At 40.9% G+C, this 21,044-nt stretch overlaps 1 protein-coding gene across 4 annotated transcripts in view; it reads left to right on the forward strand.

The window, feature by feature from the left end:
* The first annotated feature begins 1,016 nt into the window (after positions 1–1,016).
* mcama (melanoma cell adhesion molecule a) overlaps positions 1,017–21,044 on the forward strand; it is an 86,237-nt gene continuing 66,209 nt past the window's right edge. For all 4 annotated transcript variants that reach the window (XM_073841255.1, XM_073841257.1, XM_073841256.1 and 1 more), the window contains exon 1: positions 1,017–1,152. In XM_073841255.1, the coding sequence (XP_073697356.1) occupies positions 1,071–1,152 (82 nt within the window). In that variant the 5' untranslated portion in view covers positions 1,017–1,070. The remainder of the gene's footprint in view (positions 1,153–21,044) is intronic.

A 21,044-nucleotide genomic window follows, 5' to 3' on the forward strand; every position in this document is an offset into this window, starting at 1 on the left:
ATATCATGGTACTTGATGTATGATGTATACCATTTGTGACTATGGACCACAAAACCAGTCATAAGTAGAACGGGTATATTTCTAGCAAAAGCCAACAATAGATTGTATGGGTCAAAATGATAGATTTTTCTTTTATGCCAAAAATCATTAGGATATTAAGTAAAGATCATGTTCCATGAAGATAAACTTCCTACCGTAAATATATCAATTTAATTTAATAATTATTTTTTAATTAGTAATATGCAATGCTAAGAACTTCATATGGACAACTTTAAAGGTGATTTTTTTGTACCCTCAGATTCCAGATTTTCAAATAGTTGTATCTCAGCTAAATATTGTTATATCCTAACAAACCATCAATGGAAAGCTAGTTGTTCAGCTTTCAGATGTGTATAAATCTCCATTTAAAATGGAAAATTTACCCTGATGGCTGGTTTTGTGGTCCTTGGTCACATATACAATCTTGAAAAATTAAGGTTCTTGATTGGCATCCATTCCACAAAAGGTTCCTTATAGTGGGAAAGGGTTCTTTAAATTATGAAAATGTGTTTCATTCTAAGAAAAAGATGGTTGTTTTAAAAACTGTTCAGTGAAAGGTTCTTTGGGGAACCAAAAAGTCTTTCTTTTATGGCATCACAGTAAAACAAACAAACAAAAAACATTTTGGAACCTGTTTTTAAGTGTACCGTGGTACCATACACCTTACACCATGGTATCTACACTGAACTCTGAACAAAGAATAGGATGATATTATTAAGGTACATGTCCATAAACGTGGCATTAACATGGTAACATGTCCAAAGCATCCTAGCATGGCACTTTTTTGATAGTAGTGGACTACAATCGAACACTAATACGCGCAGACGTAATGAGCGACCAAAAATATGATTTTAACCTTATTTTGTAGGGTGGAGAGCATTAATTGAATGTCCCAAATTTCCTCCCACTCGCAGCAGGACAGTACAAAGCGAACAGACAGGCAGCATTTGTGCAACTCGACTCCATCTCCCTCCCTCTCTCCCGCTCCTCCTGGCCAAAACTGCCGTGCTCCTCTAGTGCGCTTCATTCAGATGGATAACTTCAGAAACATGGCTCTGCCAAACACTTCACTTTTACTGTTTGTTCTTCAAATGTGCGCCCTTGCTTGGCAAGGTAAGACAGTTCACCTTTTCTTTCCATGCGGTTCTGTCATGTTGTGGTTTAATTTTGAGAAAAACTTTCTGGAGCGTTTCGACTGCGCGCGTTTGAATGGGATGCACGCGTATGTTTGGGGATGCTGCAGTTACAGTACGATAGTACTGGGTTTTAACTGCGGTCTTTAAACTGTTCTCTGTATATAGAGGGATATAAGCTGTTTAAAGTTACTTAGACCCCATTTGTGACGCGTGTTCACCTTTTGGCTATGTTATTCGCTTTTGAAAAGAGTTAGTTTGTTATCAAAACACTGAATGTGAGCCTATAAATACGTTCAGCTTGTTCAAACGTACACACTTGGTTATTAAACATGCAGAAGTCAATTTGTTTATATCCTTTAAGGTTCAGTTTGTAAAACGGTAAGTAAACTGTAAAAACTGGCATATATGCTGTGATAGAAAACAGCAGGTGGACTAAATGCACTGAAACAGACATACTGTACAAGAAAATGGCATTTATTATACTACTTTATCTACTAATTAACCTATTTTATCTCGTGAAGCAAAGCAAATATTTAAAACGGAGAGGTTTTGTGTTCATAATTAGGCGATTTGCTGTAGCCTCTGGTTATTTGTTTATGTCTGAAGTGGTTCAGCTCATGAGACTGGTCATAAATACAGGCTTTGTGTGTCTATGTTCAGATACAATCTGTGGAACTCTATTAAATGGCGCTCAAAAATGTGATGATATGAGAGATTTTCCTAGTGATAAGAAAGCTGTTCACAATGTGCAATATTCAGTTTTTGAAATCATCTTTCATTATATGTTTGTGGACCTAAATGCTCAAAACAACACTGATAATGCTTATATCTGTGCAAACTGCCCTGCAGGTCTCTGTGTTGCGCTCTCTTTAGCACATGACCTAGACAACTACTGAACTAGCCCTTCTCATTAGGGAACAGATGATGGACCCCCACCGCCTAATCCTCTCCTTGTCCATCTCTATCTATCCCCTGTTGTGTCATCCGTCTACTTTTTTGTCTACCTGTGTACACTGGTTCCACCCTCATCCCTATTTTTCTCTTTCTTTCATAACGTATTTTGCTTAGTGTGGATCAGGACTGTCCTGTAATGCTGGTTTCTCCAAAAGGTTTTAATAAGCCCCTATCCTACCTTCTGTTCACCCTTGAGTTAATAAGGTCCCTCCAGTTCCCCAGCAGATGAACCAAAGCTGTCTGTCCTGGGATTATTGACTGAACGCCCCGTTAGATAACAACCCCTATGATTAAGAGGGGTCACCTTGCTCTCTCAATGTAGGGGGCGATTTTTCATCCAAGAACTTGACATTGAAAGTGTCAGCCTTACAAATTATATGATCTGGGTGATGGAGTATGTACTGAATATATATATATATATATATATATATATATATATATATATATATATATATATATATATAGGTTATTACATTATTATTAATATAGTCATTACTCATATAATTATACTCATAATAATTACTGTTTTACTGTAATATTACTGTTATTATATTATTCATCAAACCAACTGACATATTCTGAATGAAAAGGATAAATATCTTTATATCAAGACGCTGTCGATCAAAAGTGAAAAATCCCAATATAGGACATCCGCCAAAAGATGCATTTTTAGCCCAGATGTCTGTACTCATTTCTACAACTTCATATGAGCTGCATTGTGTGCCAGTGACAAAAATGCCTTGCGTTAGACTTCCTGCTTCCCATAGCAGCCTGTGACCCACAGTGGAGGCGATACAATTGAGTGGCTGTTCCTGGTTTGAGGGGGTTTCTATGCCCACAATCCTGGGTTGAGCCCCTGTCTGTCACTCTTGACATTGAATGTCATGTATAAGCCTGTGGGCGTATTGTTTTGGTTTGGCAGAAGGTGCAAATCTGTGAAGACCTCTGTGTATGGATAATCAGAATTGTTGTTTTGGTGTTCAGCTTCAGTGAGCAACAACATGTGGATTAGATGACGGTTGAGGGCTTTATACATTTGGGTTTAAAAACTCATTATTGCAGCTATGTGAGGCGGAGTATTGTTGTTTATGCACAGTTGTGTGTAATGGGTACAATGCAGTTTAAAACATCACTGACGCCTATTGATTCTGACTGATGGGGAAGATGATCTTGAGTTTAAATTAATCTAATCAGGCTGAGACTTTAATAAATTTTACCAGCAGGGGGCAGCAAGAAGGCAATTGCCTGAACAAAACTAAAAACTTGTTATTGTTTGTACACATGCACACACAATCATGTATACATGCAACAAATATGCATTATGTCTGATTGTATGATGCACGTCTCGAATTGTGCACTTGTCTATTTTAGTACCTCCTTATATCATATTCATCTTTACTGCACATATTCACCATTCAAAGTTCAATTTGGAGCAATCAGTGCTGCTTTGTAGTGTATGGCTGCAGATGATCTTGTCAGTATTACATTTATACTTTTATTTAAAAAGACCTGAATATATCTGCTTTTTAAACAGACTAAATGATTGGAGAAGTCCAGAGAGAAGTCCAGATACAGTTGAAGTCAAAAATGTACATACACCTAATGTTAATTATTTTACAAAAATAAGAGAGATCATACTAAATTCAGGTTATTGTTTTATTTAGTACTGACCTGACTACGATATTTCACATAAAAGATGTTTACATTTACATATAGCCCACAAGAAAATAATAGTTGAATTTATAAAAATGAGCCTGGTCAAAAGAGTACATACACTTGTTTCTTAATATTGTGTTATCTGAATGATCCACAGCTGTGTTTTTTTTTTTTTTTTTTTTTGTTTAGTGATAGTTGTTCATGAGTCCCTTGTTTGTCCTGTTCTTCAGAAAAATTCTTCAGGTCCCACAAATTTTTTGGTTTTTCAGCATTTTTGTATATTTGAACCCTTTCCAACAAAGACTGTATAATTTTGAGGTCCGTCTTTTCACTCAGAGGACAACTGAGGGACTCATATGCTATTATTACAGAAGGTTCAAATGCTCACTGATGCTCCAAAAGGAAACACAATGCTTTAAGAGCCAGGGGGTGAACATTTTTAAATTTAAAATCAGGATAAATCAGGATAAAAATGTATTTTCTCTTTTGGGAAGCATGTACGTATCTTCTGTAGCTTCTTAAGGGCAGTACTAAATGTAAAAAAAAAAAAAATGATATTTAGGCAAAATAAGAAAAATGTACACATCTTTATTCTGTTCAAAAGTTTTCACCCCCTGGCTTTTAATGCTTTGTTTTTCCTTCTGGAGCATCAGTGAGTGTTTGAACCTTCTGTACTGGCTGCATATGAGTCCCTCAGTTTAAAAAGATGGATCTCAAAATCATACAGTCATTGCTGGAAAGGGTTCAAATACACAAAAATGCTGAAAAACCAAAGAATTTGTGGGACCTGAAGGATTTTTCTGAAGAACAGCAGACAGTTTAACTGTTCAGAACAAACAAAGGACTAATGAATAACTATTACTAAAAAAAAACACAAAAAAACAAAACAAAACAAAACAAAAAAAACAGCTGTGGATCATTCAGTTAACAACTTTTAAACAGTGTAAATGATATAAATATCTTATTCAGGTCAGTGCTAAATAAAAAATAACATGCATTTTATATGATCCCTTTATTTTGATAAAATAAGTAACATTTTGCAGATTCTGCAAGGTGTATGTAAACTTTTGCCTTCAACTGAATGACATTTTGATTAAGAATTATAGGAAAATATATACACGGATGAATCTTCCACAACAAGATCATTATGATGCATTTAGGAAAATGTGAATTTCCATTTCATTGTGACTTTAACAGGTAAACTTTGTCATTTCTGTGCCACTAGTGTCAACATATGGAATAATGACTGTGTTCATACAGGTTTTCTGAACAGTCACATTGTCTGCCAACGCTTGGCCTGCACACAATGGCTGCGTAAGAAAGAAAGCCCTGTATAATCAGGCTGTTTAAATGCCTTTCTTAATGTGTGTTTGCATAATTTGTTATTAGATCAAGTGCAACATAATAAATCATAATGCACTTAAAAAAACTGAACTATTTTTATGTGACATCCCATATTAAAAGTACATGAGACCAATTCCCATCTGAATATGTGGGGTTGTATTGACAGCAGGCATGTTTAACATTTAAATCAGTGTAATTAGGTATGCTGTTCATGGTTTGCACCAAAAAATATTTATAGCAGGACAACTGTTTTAAACATTGATAACATTTACTGTAGAAATGTTTCATGAGGAGCAAATCAGAATATTTGAATGATTTGTGAAGAATCGTGTGACACTGAAGACTGGAGTAATAATGCTGAAAATTTAGCTTTGCCATCATTAAATTACATTTCAATATATATTCAAAAAGAAAACAGTTATTCTAAATTGTAACAATATTTCACAATATTACAGTTTTCACTGTATTTTTGATCAAACGAATGCAGTTTTGTTAAGCATAAGAGACTTCTTTTAAGTAGGGAGTACAGAAAAATTGCTTGGATGTATTCAAACTAACACCAGTGAGTCACATGTATGGTATTGTTGTGTTTAACCTTGTGGTAAACCACGTATATATACACAGTATATGAATCGCTGAAAGGTCAGGCAGTAACTAAATTGACTGTTTCACTCAAAATAAAAAAAATATTTTACACCTGTTAACAAAAGGTTCATCCCAATGAGACGCCTCAGTGCTCAATCAAAGAACAACAGCCATTTACTTTCAAGAATAATTCAGTATTTGATCTCTTTTGATCACATCCCTGAAGTCACGGTTTTGATCCTTACGCTAAGATTTCCCTATAGTGATGAGCTGAGACACAGACTAGACGAGTGCACCACGGGCTGCTCCTTGAAGTCACCTGCTTTGAGTTCAGCCAAAACAATGGCATGGCATTCCTCAGTTAAATACCCTCATATCTATTGGTGGGAAGCAGAACGGGGATGGTAGCAGGAGGTGTGCGTGTCTAAGATCCACAGGTGAGTTTACAGGGTTAGATCACTATCTGAGATTGAGATTGTGCTTATCAAAGCCTTTTGTGACTGGACAATTGTGTTGTTGACAGGAAAAGGCTCGGTGTTTGTCATCTAGTCTTCATATTTGAACAAGGGGATACCTTAAAAGCACTGACTGTTTCAAGATTGAAGAAAACTGTGTCTAGCCATTTTGTGAAGGAATCCAGCCCGGCTCAGTCTGGCTTGGCTGCTCCACATTTTTTGTTGGCTTACATTTAAATATTAGTATGGTCTGGGAAGTGTGTCAAAAACTTGCTGTTGCCATGAACTGACAAGGGCCGTCGGAGCTGCCAGCGTGTTTTATGTTACTTCATTCAGTGATCTGTATAGATTCTAGATGCTCTGTGTGGCACAACCTGCCATCGTAGTTGTGATCCAACTAAAGAATACATTTGTAATGGTGCAGACTTACGTGGAATATAGCGATGGCATGTTTATCAAAGTCAGATGTGGAGACTGACCACATTAATGAAGCGTGAGAATGAATAACAATCATCCAAGTGCAACGAAGGGGGTGAAGAATTTACAGTGGACAGATGCCAGCTCTTTTTGCCCCTCTCCCTCACTGTCACACCCTCTGCACGTTCCCTCAGCCCCAATCACCACGATCCTCCACCAACCAGCCAATCACCACCACAGCACACCCGTGAACCATCACCAGAATTCTAATCACCGTCACCTGCACCAGCAATCACCACACCCTTCAAATACTTACCTCATTCACTCACTCACCGGCTGGTATCGAAGTTGCATGGATGCTTCTCTGTGGATCTTCTCCCCCTCCTGTTGTCTCTCCTGTGCTCCTCGTGGATTCTTCTGATGTTCTCCTGTGCTCCCCGTGGATTGCTCTGATGTTCTCCTGTGAAACACGTTAATCGTGTCAGAGGGAAGTGACTGTTGCTAACGCTATGATCCTTATGAACTTGAACTCACCTGTTGTGTTATGTTTGAAGATTTGACCACAGAGACATTATTCACCCGTTTGCACGTGTGTTGAACTGTGCACGTTTGTTAATAAATACCTTGAAAGATACTCACCTTCTCCCTTTGTGTGTGGTCGTGACAGGATACCAGCCCAAAAAAGTATTAACTCACCGCGTCACTCATGGAGGCGAGCGCCACTATCACCGAAGACACCCCTGACCCATTTTCGGATATGGTAAACGTCCTTCGTCAATCTCTACCTGCTGCTCCAACGACGATTTCCAACACGCCCCTCTCTCGCCCTATGAGTTATTCCGGAGACCCGGGTGGCTGCAATGGTTTCCTCCTGCAAAGTTCCCTCTATATCGAAGCCAACGCACACCAGTTTCCTAACGAAATTTCTAAGATATCTTTTATGATTTCCCTCCTCACTGGGCAGGCACTTCAATGGGCAGACGCACTCTGGAATTCACGGAGCGACGCTTTAATCTCCTATAATGCTTTCGTTGCCCACTTCAAGGACGTGTTTGGAGCTGTGCTCACTCCCCTTTCCGTACACGATGAACTGATCACTCTGAATCAAGGTGCGTCCAATATTCACGAATACACCCTGCGCTTCCGCTCCCTAGCGGCCACCAGTGGTTGGAACCAAATCGCTCTCCTAGCAGCCTACCGTAAGGGGCTTAAACCCCAGATCCGCAAGCATATGGTCATTTACGATGACAACGTACCGCTGGAAACCTTTATTAAGAAGGCAGTAGGCATCTCTCAACATCTCTCAGCATGTCCTTCTACAAAGTCTGTACCCAGCTTCCCTCCACTTCGAACACCGTCACCCCAACGAGATGCGGAAGAACCTATGATTACGGACTCCTATCGCCTGGATCCTGCGGAGAGGAAACGACGAATTAATAATCGTCTGTGCCTATATTGTGGAGAAGCCTCTCACTTCATCAGTGCCTGTCCAGTCCGCCCGCCTCGTCCAATGGTGAGTACTGTATCTATTACTCCGGCCATGTCTCTCTTACCCCATATTACCGCTGAACTAATAGTAAACTCTCGTACTCTCCCCATCTATGTGCTCGTGGATTCCGGAGCGGCTGGCAATTTTGTTTCATCACACTTCATTGCTAAATATCGAATTCCCACCGTTCAAAATGAGGTCACATACCAAATTACCACAATCCAAAACTCACCATTGGGCGATGGTAAGATATCTCACCGGACCAGAAAAGTGACCCTCGTCTCCCAACACAACCACCGTGAACATCTAACCCTCCTAGTACTCCCGCGAGCCAACGTGGATGTCATCCTGGGCAGACCATGGCTCATTAAGCACCAACCCCGCATAGATTGGAGCACAGGAGAGGTCCTGGAGTGGGGCAAAACGTGCAGGAACCACGGCTACCATCCTTCCTCGTCGGATGCAGAGTCTCCATACCATCCTATCCCTCTGCACGCCACCACCATAGAGAGCCCTGCCACTCAATCCACCACCGCCATTCCCCCCGTCTATCAGTCTTTCACCGATGTCTTCAGCAAGGAACGGGCCACACAACTACCACCGCACCGGCCCTGGGATTGTAGTATCGACCTGCTGCCAGGCGCCAAACTACCCCACGGGAAGATCTACCCCCTCTCACGTCCTGAGCAGGAGGCCATGGAGAATTACATCCAGGAGGCTCTCCAACAGGGGTTCATCAGACCTTCCACGTCCCCAGCAGCATCCAGTTTCTTCTTCGTCCCCAAGAAGGATGGCGGGCTCAGACCCTGCATTGACTACCGGGTGCTCAACGACGCCACGGTGAAATTCGCCTATCCACTTCCTCTAGTGCCAGCTGCCTTGGAGGAACTACGGGAAGCCCACATCTTCACCAAACTCGACCTCCGCAGTGCGTACAACCTGATCCGTATCCGAGAAGGAGATGAGTGGAAAACCGCCTTCATCACCCCGACCGGTCACTATGAATATCAGGTGATGCCCTATGGCCTGGCTAACAGTCCTTCCGTATTTCAGAATTTCATGAACGAAATCTTCCGCGACTACCTCCATCGATTCGTAATCATCTACATTGACGATATCCTCATTTACTCACGTAACCTAAAGGAACATCAAGACCACGTCCGCCAGGTTCTCCAACGCCTCCGTGAGTACCAACTCTATCTGAAATTAGAAAAATGTGAATTCCATCAGCCCTCCATCTCCTTTCTCGGATACGTGATCACTGCGGAGGGAGTTCGTATGGAAGCCGGTAAGGTGGACGCAGTGGCCAAGTGGGCGGAGCCCAGGACGGTGAAGGAGCTTCAGCGTTTCTTAGGCTTCGCTAACTTCTACCGACGCTTTATAAAAAACTATAGCCTCCTATCGGCTCCACTCACTTCCCTCTTAAAGGGAGGACGCCGGGTACTACAGTGGACTCCAGAGGCTCAGCAAGCCTTCGACCGTCTAAAGCTGATGTTCACCACCGCTCCTATCCTCAAGCACCCCGACCCTTCAAGGCCCTTCGTGGTGGAAGTTGATGCGGCGGACGTAGGCGTAGGAGCTGTGCTGTCCCAGTGGTCTGATGAACCCCGATCCCTCCATCCGTGTGCGTACTATTCCAAGAAACTCACCCCAGCCGAGCAGAATTATGGAATTGGAGACCGCGAACTGCTGGCAATAAAGCTCGCCCTCGAAGAGTGGCGGCACTGGTTGGAAGGAGCCCAGTTCCCCTTCACCGTAATAACCGACCACAAGAACCTCCAGTACATTCAGCACGCCAAGAGACTAAATGCCCGTCAAGCTCGCTGGTCACTATTCTTTGCCCGATTCGATTTCAACATTACTTACCAACCCGGCCACAAAAACACCAAAGCAGACGCCCTATCACGTATGTACTCACCTGAACCTACCTCTGACGATCCTGATCCAATTCTACCCCCATCTGTCTTTCTCGCACCCATACTATGGCAGCTGGATGAAGATATACGAGCCGCCACCTTCGAGGAACCTGCACCACCGGAGCTTCCCCCGGGTCGTGTCTATGTCCCAAGCCGTCTCAGACCCCTTCTGCTGGATAGTACGCACACGTCCCCCGGCTCAGGACATCCTGGCAGCAGGCGAACCCTCTCGCTCCTCCAGCAGAAATATTGGTGGCCCAACATGAGCAGGGAAGTGGAACGGTACGTCCAAGGATGTTCGGTCTGCGCCGTTAACACAACCCCACGCCGCTTACCTGAAGGTAAATTACAACCATTACCTATTCCCCGCCGACCCTGGACACACTTGGGCATTGACTTCGCCACAGACCTGCCCCCCTCTCAGGGTTACACCACAATTTTAGTGGTAGTCGATCGATTCTCAAAAGCTTGCAAATTAATACCTCTCAAAGGTCTCCCCACAGCACTAGAAACCGCAGAAGCACTGTTCCACAATGTATTCCGGAACTTCGGACTCCCAGAAGACATCGTGTCCGATCGGGGACCCCAATTCATTTCCAGGGTCTGGCGGGCCTTCTTCCAACTCCTGGGTACCACAGTCAGCCTGTCATCCGGATATCACCCTCAAACGAACGGGCAGACCGAACGGAAAATACAGGAAATCTCCCGCTACCTTCGGACGTACTGTTCCCAACATCAAAACACCTGGAGCCAGTATCTACCGTGGGCTGAGTATGCGCAAAATTCCCTCCGTCAAACCTCTACTGGTCTAACCCCATTCCAATGTATTCTAGGTTATCAACCAGCTCTGTTTCCATGGACTGGAGAGTCCTCCGAGGTGCCCGCGGTAGATCACTGGTTCCGAGAGAGCGAGAGGGTGTGGGACTCAGCGCACGTCCATCTCCAGCGGGCAGTACGGAGGCATACGGAACACGCCAACCGTCGTAGGCTACCCAACCCAGTTTATCTCCCCGGGGACCAAGTATGGCTGTCCACTCGAGACATACGCCTCCGGCTGCCCAGCAGGAAGCTGAGTCCCCGCTACATAGGGCCCTTCACCGTGCACTCACAAATCAACCCTGTCACCTACCGTCTAAACCTACCTCCACATTACAGAATCGCTCCCTCGTTTCACGTTTCCCTACTCAAACGCCACACTGAACCCCTGTTCCCTTCCTCCACAGAATCGGAGTCACCTCCTCCTCCCGACCCGCCAGAGATCCTTGGAGATAACATCTACCAAGTCCAAGAAATCCTAGACTCCCGGCGGCGGAACGGCCAGCTCCAGTACCTAGTGGACTGGGAGGGGTTCGGACCCGAGGAGAGATCGTGGATACCCCGTGACGACATCCTGGACCCGACTCTCCTCGAGGAATTCCACCGCCAACATCCCGAACGCCCAGCTCCCAGAGGTCGTGGTCGTCCCCGTCGCCGTTCTTGGGTGCCAGGAGTCACCCGTGGAGGAGGGGGTGATGTCACACCCTCTGCACGTTCCCTCAGCCCCAATCACCACGATCCTCCACCAACCAGCCAATCACCACCACAGCACACCCGTGAACCATCACCAGAATTCTAATCACCGTCACCTGCACCAGCAATCACCACACCCTTCAAATACTTACCTCATTCACTCACTCACCGGCTGGTATCGAAGTTGCATGGATGCTTCTCTGTGGATCTTCTCCCCCTCCTGTTGTCTCTCCTGTGCTCCTCGTGGATTCTTCTGATGTTCTCCTGTGCTCCCCGTGGATTGCTCTGATGTTCTCCTGTGAAACACGTTAATCGTGTCAGAGGGAAGTGACTGTTGCTAACGCTATGATCCTTATGAACTTGAACTCACCTGTTGTGTTATGTTTGAAGATTTGACCACAGAGACATTATTCACCCGTTTGCACGTGTGTTGAACTGTGCACGTTTGTTAATAAATACCTTGAAAGATACTCACCTTCTCCCTTTGTGTGTGGTCGTGACACTCACTTTCTCACAGACTGTTTTTTAATTTTTAGAAAGCTGTAAGAGGAATCCCAAATTAGGTTTGTCACGCTAAAATTGTCCCAGTTTTTTCCTACAGGCTGTTCAATAATAAAAAGAGCAGATACTCCTGAAAGGACAGTTTATTGTGAATGAAAATTCTGTCTTGCTATTTCAAATCTGTATGATTTATTTTTCTCAGTGGAGGACAAAAGGATATATTTAGCTGAATGTCTTGACTATTCCTTTTCGTATAGTGAAGTGAGGATTAATTAGTTTGACATTTATGATATGTCATTATTTCTAATATTTTATTGCAAGGGTTGAAGCTAATCTGCCCATTCCTCACACAAAGCCATTGTATTGGAATATAATAGTCATGCACCAAAATTGAAATCACTACACTCTTAAAAATAAAGGTGCTTTAAAGGGGTCATCGGATGCCCATTTTCCACAAGTTCATATGATTGTTTAGGGTCTTAATTAGGGTTGTGCCGATAGACGATAGTATCGTGTATCGTCGATAGTCAGAGATATCGCCTGTTGCTGATGCCTTTGACGATATTAGACGATTATTATTATTATCCGTCAACAAAGAACTTAACTTTAGCAATGCAGCGCAGAGAGTCTGTTCTAGGATGCTTCAGAAACTTGACGTGGTATAAACACACGCATAGAGACGCCACGGCACCTTAACACACCTCGTGCAGTTAAAATGGGAGATATTCATCATGCAGTACGGTGGTAGATTAACTGATTCTAAAGGGAGTGTTATTATATTAGCATTGCAGTCATTAGGATAACAGAGGTAGTAAAACGTGGTTCAGGCTGAATTAATTACGATGTATCATAATCAGTCTGTATATAGTAAACATAAACATTGATCTCAGTAACGTCTATAGGCGTTAATTAGAATTACGATGCGATCAGATGGCGCTAAACATATGCACGTGTATTACACGCACATCACTTCTCCGCATTCAATATGAACTGAACTAAAACATCACCTGATGACAACGGTCAGATATACAGCGGTAACATTATCGCAATATGACGGGTAAAGAAAGGTTAAATAATTTACATTCTGGCACGCACATTTACAACTCACTCACTGACGATAGCAGAGAATGAAACCGAAAGTAACTTGAACAACTCCGGCAGAATTACAGTCAGCGCTCTGTACACGCACAACTTAATCATATGCCAATAGAAAAGTCTACCTTTACAAAACGAATAAGGAATTTAGTACATAGATAATTAATTAAATTAGCACGATAGTATCGTGTATCGGCGATCTCTCAGGCTGACGATAGGGCGATGTGAAAATTGAGCATATCGCCCAACACTAGTCTTAATGAAAAGTCTATAATATACTTTGGTTAAAAATTGTCAATAGTAGTGTAAGAAAACACCCTTTTACATTGTCAAAATCAGCTCTGTAAAACATCAACTTTAATTATTGTATTGTATCAACTTTAAAATTATTGTATGGCCCTTTAAATACAAATGAGCTCTGCTTGCCCCGCCCCTCTCTGCCTGGGACATGATGTTTACTTTACCCGCATTTAGATATGTAGATGGGAATCGGCGCTTTCATTTTAAAAACGAAAGTAATGTTAAACCTCTGCGTCTTCAGCGGATCAGATGTTGGGAGAAAATGACTACTGCTATGTTCAGCTTCTTGTCGTTGTGACGGCACACAGACAGAGGGCACTCCCACGATAGTAGATTGACATGAGCACCTTACCTTAGACCCACCCTCACCGAGCTGGAACAGTCCGACTCCGACCACTATTGTGTCGACTCAGGTGCAGAGGAAAACAAGAATGTCTCTGATTGAGCGATTGAGGTGTTTTAAAAGGTTCTTCAAGCGATGCCATAGAAGAACCATTTTTGGTTCCACAAAGAACCATTCAGTCAAGGGTTCTTTAAAGAATCATCTCTTTCTTGCCTTTTTATAATCTGAAGAACTTTCTTTTGCCACAAAGAACCTTTTGTGAAACAGAAAGGTTCTTCAGATATTAAAGTTCTTTATAGAACCATTTAGACAAAGAAAAGGTTCTTCTATGGCATCGTGAACCACCTTTATTTTTAAGAGTGTACCGAAAATTTAAAATTATGCTGTAAATATGCTTTTATATAGAGTTGCTAAATAAATTGTAAATATTACAACAGTTGTCTTAGTTTGTATGACAGATACATGTGTCAAAGCATAATGGCCCAAAACACAACTTTAAAGACCCTTTATCTTAGAATTAGACGTTTAAATATATTTTAAAAACTACAGTTTTTGCCCGGAAGACAACGATAATATCGAGATAATATCGTTACGTCCCTATAAATTGTAATACTATTTAATGCTATTACTGTTACTGTATTTTTGATCAAATAAATGCAATATTGGTGATCATACGAGTCTTTTTTGTTCTAAAACATTTAAACAGTAGTGTTTGTGCTTTTGTTTTATGAAAAAGAGCAATTTGGACATTCTTGGGGGGGAAATATCTCCTTTTGTGTGTCGCCGAAAATGTCATAACATGAGTAAATTCATTTCTAGTTAAACTATCCACTTAACATTGAAATATCTAATTATTAGACTACTGATTATTCCTTTATTTGACATGGAAAGTACAAGAAAAAATCCCCCACCTATACCATTAATTCAAAACAATCTTCTTTTGGATCAATAGCAATTATATGCTTCATGCAACAGTGTTAAGGACACAGCTGTAGACAGTTTTCCTAATGCCTTTAAAATAAATGGGAAATACATAGTATGTACTGATAAAGGGCTTAATTTTGCAGACCACGTCCCTTGTGATTCTTCGGCTTTATCTCATTATTATTCTCCGCACTTATAACCAGCTTAGCGCACCCTTCCAAAATGCACAATTTAATTGGCTGAGCGCGGCCCGTCACTTTTGGAGAGCCCCATCTGTGGGACACGTCACTGGCCAGGAACCGACTCGGGACCTGGCAGAAGTCCTCACAATGCAAGGGGGAAGTCCTCGGTTAATGTTTTCTCCAAAATCTCTCTTTAAATCACTGCCTCTCATCCCCCTCAAACCTGTCCGTCTTTATCGCTTTCCATCTCTCTGTCTTTCTCTGTTTACCGTAAAGTCCACAGACAGCTGCAAACACCTGGTGGCTAACTCATATTTGAGAAGGCAGATGTGGATGTGTTTTTTTTTTCTGGATGTGTGTGCATGCGCGTGAGTTAGTGCGTTGCTCATGTTACCGAAATCATACACCACAATAGTAGCACCTCCAGTCTTGCAGTCTGCCCCCATCCCCCACGGTCTTAGACGCCTCCTCCCACATCTCCCTCATGCTCACATGCCCTTCACTCAGGCTTGGCTACCGGCCCATTCGGAGGGAGCCGGGGGCTTCGAGCTCTTCGTATGTTTTACTTTCTCCAAAATCTTTATTGATTTTTGCAGACATTCCTGCAGTTGCTGTGTTTGTGTTTCAGATGGTTGCAAAGTAATTCTCTATGGCCAAGTTCTGCCAAATAACCTGGATGAAGGCTGTTTGCTTTTGAGTAATGTTATTAGTTAATTTGAGTTTTGTGTTTTTGTGAGGTGGGTTTTGCCAGGGTGTTGCTAAGCGGTTCCCAAGGTGTTGTCAGTGTTTTTTTTTCAGTGCGTTGTTGGCCAGTTGCTTGCCTTAAAGAAATAGTTCAACCAAAAATGAAAATTCTGTCATCGTTTATTCACCCACATGACTTTCTTTCTTCTGTGGAACATAGAAGATATTTTGAAGAGTGTCTGTAATCAAACTGTTACAGTTCCCATTGATTAAGTCGAACCAAAATTTCTCACATTATCAATGTTTATCCGCTATAGTTTAGAAAATGACAATAAAAGATGACTAGAACTCAGGAGTTAAACTGTGTCAGAACAAATTCATCTTGATAATCACAAATGTATTACTGTCAAATTATAATGTATTTAAACACCTTCAACATTTCTCACATTATCAGTGTTTATTCACTGTTGTTTAGAAAATGGTAATAAAAGTTAAACTGTGTCAGAACAAGTCTTTCATGTCTTTGATAGAAAGGTATGAAACAAAACATGGTCAGGTCAAAGTGTCAAATCAAATTTTTTGTCCCAAATGTTTATCAATTTTACTGGTAGTCCATTGTATCAAGAATTTTTGGGTATAATATTTCACAGTTTACTTTATTTTGCTATCCTCACTTACATAAATAAGCCATAGTGTCCTGCACCCACCAGTAAAAAATATCAAAAATTATATCTGGTGTCTGAATAATTTTTGGTTTGACTGTATATTGTATTTTTTTTGGAAGGCAATTGTAACTCTTTCGTTTTCAGTTTTGAGTGGAGTATTTCTTTAAGAAGAACCACTTATGACTATTTCCAAACATGCATAAGCCTACAGATGCCATGCATTATTAATTTTTGGCTATCTTAGGGTCATGACATGACCGGACATTTAGTTTTTCCCAGATGTATTAATTTATTAAAAAATGCATAAAATGCTATTCATGTACACAATGACCTGAATTCACATTTTCTATGATGAGCATTGTTTGTAATGAGCATTAAAATTCATTAAAAAAATTCCTTCGGCATAAATGTCAAAATTGTTAGGGTGACACATTATAATGAAGAAAAACGTATCATTAATAATAGAAATTTTTAAAGAAAAGAAAATGTCTGCCAATAGTCATGTGATGCGGCCAACACACATGAGCCTACGTTATAAGACTAAAAACTAAAATGATCAGAAAGTTCTATCATAGAAATATGTCATGTGGTGCGACTCCACAAAAACGAATGACATTTATGAGTCACCATTATGAATATATTAAAACGTCTTAGAAAATAATGAGTGAGCAAGGTACAGAAAGTATGTTATTAGTTTTCACTTGTGGTTACACCACATGACATTTGAGTATTTTTTAAATGTAAACTTTTTTGGAAACCAACATGAATACAAAGAGTTTCCTTTTCTTTGTTGTGGACACCATTCATGTCTTGTGAAACAATTTTTATTTATCGGTTCTGTTTAGTGCTGTTTGTGTGACAGAAATCCCACACCTGTAAATATACTAGATATATCATCATAAGCTCTTCAGGTGTTAGTGGCATGTGATCCTGCACACGTCTTATTATGTGCTGGAATGCCATGAGATGTATTTCAGTGCTTTTTGAAATCTGATCAAGACATATGTCATCCTCTGTCTCTATATGAGTATCTTTCTTGACAAAGGAGCTGTCGAGAAATTCATTGTGATCCTCTGCTGATTACTGAAGGCAAAAATTCCTCCAGAAGCACCACGCCCAACATCTCTTTGTCCTTCAGCATGTTATACTCTGATCCCATCTTGTCCTTACTTTCTTCTTTCCATTTCTTTTATAAAACAAGCCATTTCATCATTCCTGAGTAATATGCATGAATGGAGCCAAACATTTCAGGAGAATATAAAAAAAGTCCATAGAATCTTGGACACTTTTAAGATCTAATAACAGAAACCAAGCTTTATTTTTTGGCCTACAGTATTTACCAAGACTATTTGTTTCAGTGCATCACTAATAATGTGTCACTGTTGTTATTTTGTCAGTTGTTTTTGTTTTTAAAGATTTTTATATCTTTTCAGTACCATATGCTGTTGCAGACACCAGATTGTGTGGGCAAATGATCTTTTGGCTATGAGTGATGAGTACACAGTCTGATAAATATCACACTGGTAAAGGTTAGCGCTCACTTATTTCAGTCAAATCAGTAAAACAGAAGTAAACAGAATGTTCTTCATCTCTGAAATGTCATCCAGAACCACACAAACAATTTGCCCTTTCTCTTCTAGAGGTACGTCTTGTTAGAGTCGGATTTTGGCGAGTACGCAGGCACACAAAAGTAAGCTTTAGTTTCTTCCGTCAAAGGTATATCAATTCGGCTGTTCTGCCTGGGGTAGATTTCCCTTTTCTGACCAGAACATTGCCATATAGAAAGTCCATATGCTCAACAGTGGTTCAGACTAGACTGATTCATGCTCAGTATCTTGCATTCAAACTCTAACCAAAATACTGTAGGAGAAAATATGCAACTGATCAGAGATCTGTCGAATGGGATAATATCACCCAACACCCACAGCGGTGGGCACTATGCCAACATCCTGCCATCAGCGGCCCTCTTTTCATTCTTTCCCGTACTCCCCGTAGATCTGATAATCAAGCGTAGTGGGTTCATACTGGCAGATCCCGTACCTAGATATGAGTGTGTGCATATGCGCATGCATATTCAATAATGTACTCCCACAATTCATAGCCCCACTCAAACCCCGCTGTTGTGCTAATGCAGGCCTTTGTAGTTGCTCTCAGCTGGGAATATGACTGGTAATGAAGGCCTGCATGTAATATGGTGCCATTGGACTGTAATTTATAGACATTCTTCAGCAACAAAGTCTTTGAGTAAAGACCATAGCAAAGATTGCTTTAGCCATTTTATGTTTTGTGACATTAAGTGAGTTTATATTCACAAATCTGTAAGACTTTTCAGATTCTATTGTGAATTTTAAAGCTGAAGGGCGTAATTTCATCTGCAGTTGGTTGGGCAAACAAGTAGTTTCATTCTAACGTTTACATGCACAACAATATGCTGAAAATAGATCAAAAATCTGCTCATTGTAAAAACCCAACAACCCACACGCACAAAAAAACGTGTTTACATTTAAAAATATAGCTGGAAGCAGCAATTAAGGGGCCAGGCACAACAAAGGCAAAATGAGAAGCTAAGCAAGCATGGCAGGCAGCATCAAACCAACTGATGATTTTTACATTCAATTGTGATGTAAATGCATATTACTTTTGACCGATAGGTGTACAAATTGATGTGGCATGGTCAGTGTGCGACGATAATGACACACACAAAGTTTGGTGTCGATATGCTAAAGCATTGCTGAAATACAGCCTCAGATCCATTTGGCATCATGCCATCAGCTTTGATGATGAGCTATACAAAGATTATATTTCAAAAGGTTTTTGATACATTTTTGCCAGTATAGTCTCAAGATGGTCTGAATTCAATTTTCATTAAGATTGGACAAACGGTCTAGGACAAGGTTGAAAATGAAGGTGTTTGACTTTTATAGTTCAAACCAAAAATGAAAATTCTATAATTAATTATTTACCCTCATGTCGTTCGAAACTCGTAAGACCGTTCATCTTTGGAACACAAATTAAAGTATTTTTTGATGAAATCCGAGAGCTTTCTGACCCTGCATAGACAGCAGCGCACCTAAGATGAATGAATGTCTTATGGGTTTCGAGTGACATGAGGGTGAGTAGTTGATGACAGAATTTTCATTTTAGAGTGAATCAAAATGGCCAATTGTTGAAAAGCATACCTTGAACTCTGTACAACCCAAGGAATAGAAAGACGTGAGACTTACGGTCATTGTTCGAATTCACAAAGCTTTGTTATATCTTTTGACCACTAAGTGGTGCCTGGGAGGACAAGTTTCATAAAAATATGCCACTGTGTTTGTAAAATACAGCATTTTACCACAACATTCAAAATGCCCGATGCCCAAAGTGGCTGACATAGGAAGATTGGTCAACGTTTGACTCAACATGCTGTACCACAACTAAACAGACCAATAAAACTGCTCAGCCTCAGGTCATGTACCCTCATGGTATGACATGTACCAAGTCTGATCTAAATACGCTAAAGCATTGTGGAGGTATCACATACATTTCAGCATTCAAAAAGCTTTTAGTAACTTTTTGCCATCACATTCTAAAGACGATCTGAGCCAGTTTGGGTGAAAAATGCTTTAAAAAGTAGGTTCAAACAAATTCAAAATGGAGGATTTTTTTTTTTATGGAACATAACGCTATAGGGTCATTCTGGCAATAGATCCTCCTGGTCAATTAATTTGACAATTCTGAGATCTCCAAAAATCTACCAACATCGTTGCCAATAGAGATCAAAATTAGAGAGCAACCTATAAGTTCCTAAATTTCAAAGTCACTGCTTAGTCCTCTTTGAGGTTATCCTAACAGGAATAGAAAGGCAGCTTTTTAAGCATATTTCATCAATTCAAGCATATTTGTATTCTGAAGCACAGTGTAAAAAAATGAAATGAGATATTGGAAAAAGAACTCTGATCAAAATTAGAGAACACCAGTGATCTCCAGAATCTGTGTGTGCGTTCCTACTCATTCCGGGACTGATCCCAGCAATGTTACTAGGTCCCCAACCCAGGATCAATCTAGGCAATTTTCCGGCAATTTTCCAGAATTAACATGTAGTGTGAAAGGGGCTTTACAGATACCTCCAGGTTATTAGTATTAATCTGGGACCTGCTGCTAATTTCCTTAATTAATAATCTAAGGTGACCCTCCAACAGGAGGTTGTCCAGATAAAGGCCAAAACGATGGCACTTTCAGCCATTGCAAAAGTTGTAAGGAGTCATCGGATGCAAGACTCACTTTTACGTGTTGTTTGAACATTAATGTGTTTTGGCAGTTTGTGTACACAACCATCCTACAATGATAAAAATCCACCCAGTGGTATTTTTTTAATCTTTAAAAGTAATATCCAAAATCAGGTCATTCTCAGCTTCTTGTCGGTGTGATGGCACACCGACAGAGGCCGCTCCCAGCGTAGGTTGATTGACATGAGCGCCTTACCTTAGACCCGCCCTATAATATACCAAAGTATATTATAGACTTTTCATTAAGACCCTAAAGAATCATATGAACTTGTCGAATATGGGCATCCGATGGCCACTTTAAGAGAAGTCGACTTAAAGTGCACTCTACAATGACCAAGCCTTTCATCATCAAAAGTTCTCCTTTGCTGAGGAGTTTATTGTGTGGAGAGAGGAGTACTGGTCCAAAGTTCCTTTATTTGGGTCTAATGTGAAACAGCGACAAAAGTGCATAAAAAAGTCAGTGAAAAATGGAGGAGGAAGTGTCATGGTTTGGGGGATGTTTTCTGCAGCAGGAGTTGAGCCTTTTATACAGATACTTGGCAGGGTGAATGCAAATGTTTATCAGAACCTCCTTTAGCA

This window comes from Garra rufa, chromosome 5 (assembly GCF_049309525.1).
Source record: "Garra rufa chromosome 5, GarRuf1.0, whole genome shotgun sequence".
Taxonomy (NCBI): Eukaryota; Metazoa; Chordata; class Actinopteri; order Cypriniformes; family Cyprinidae; genus Garra; species Garra rufa.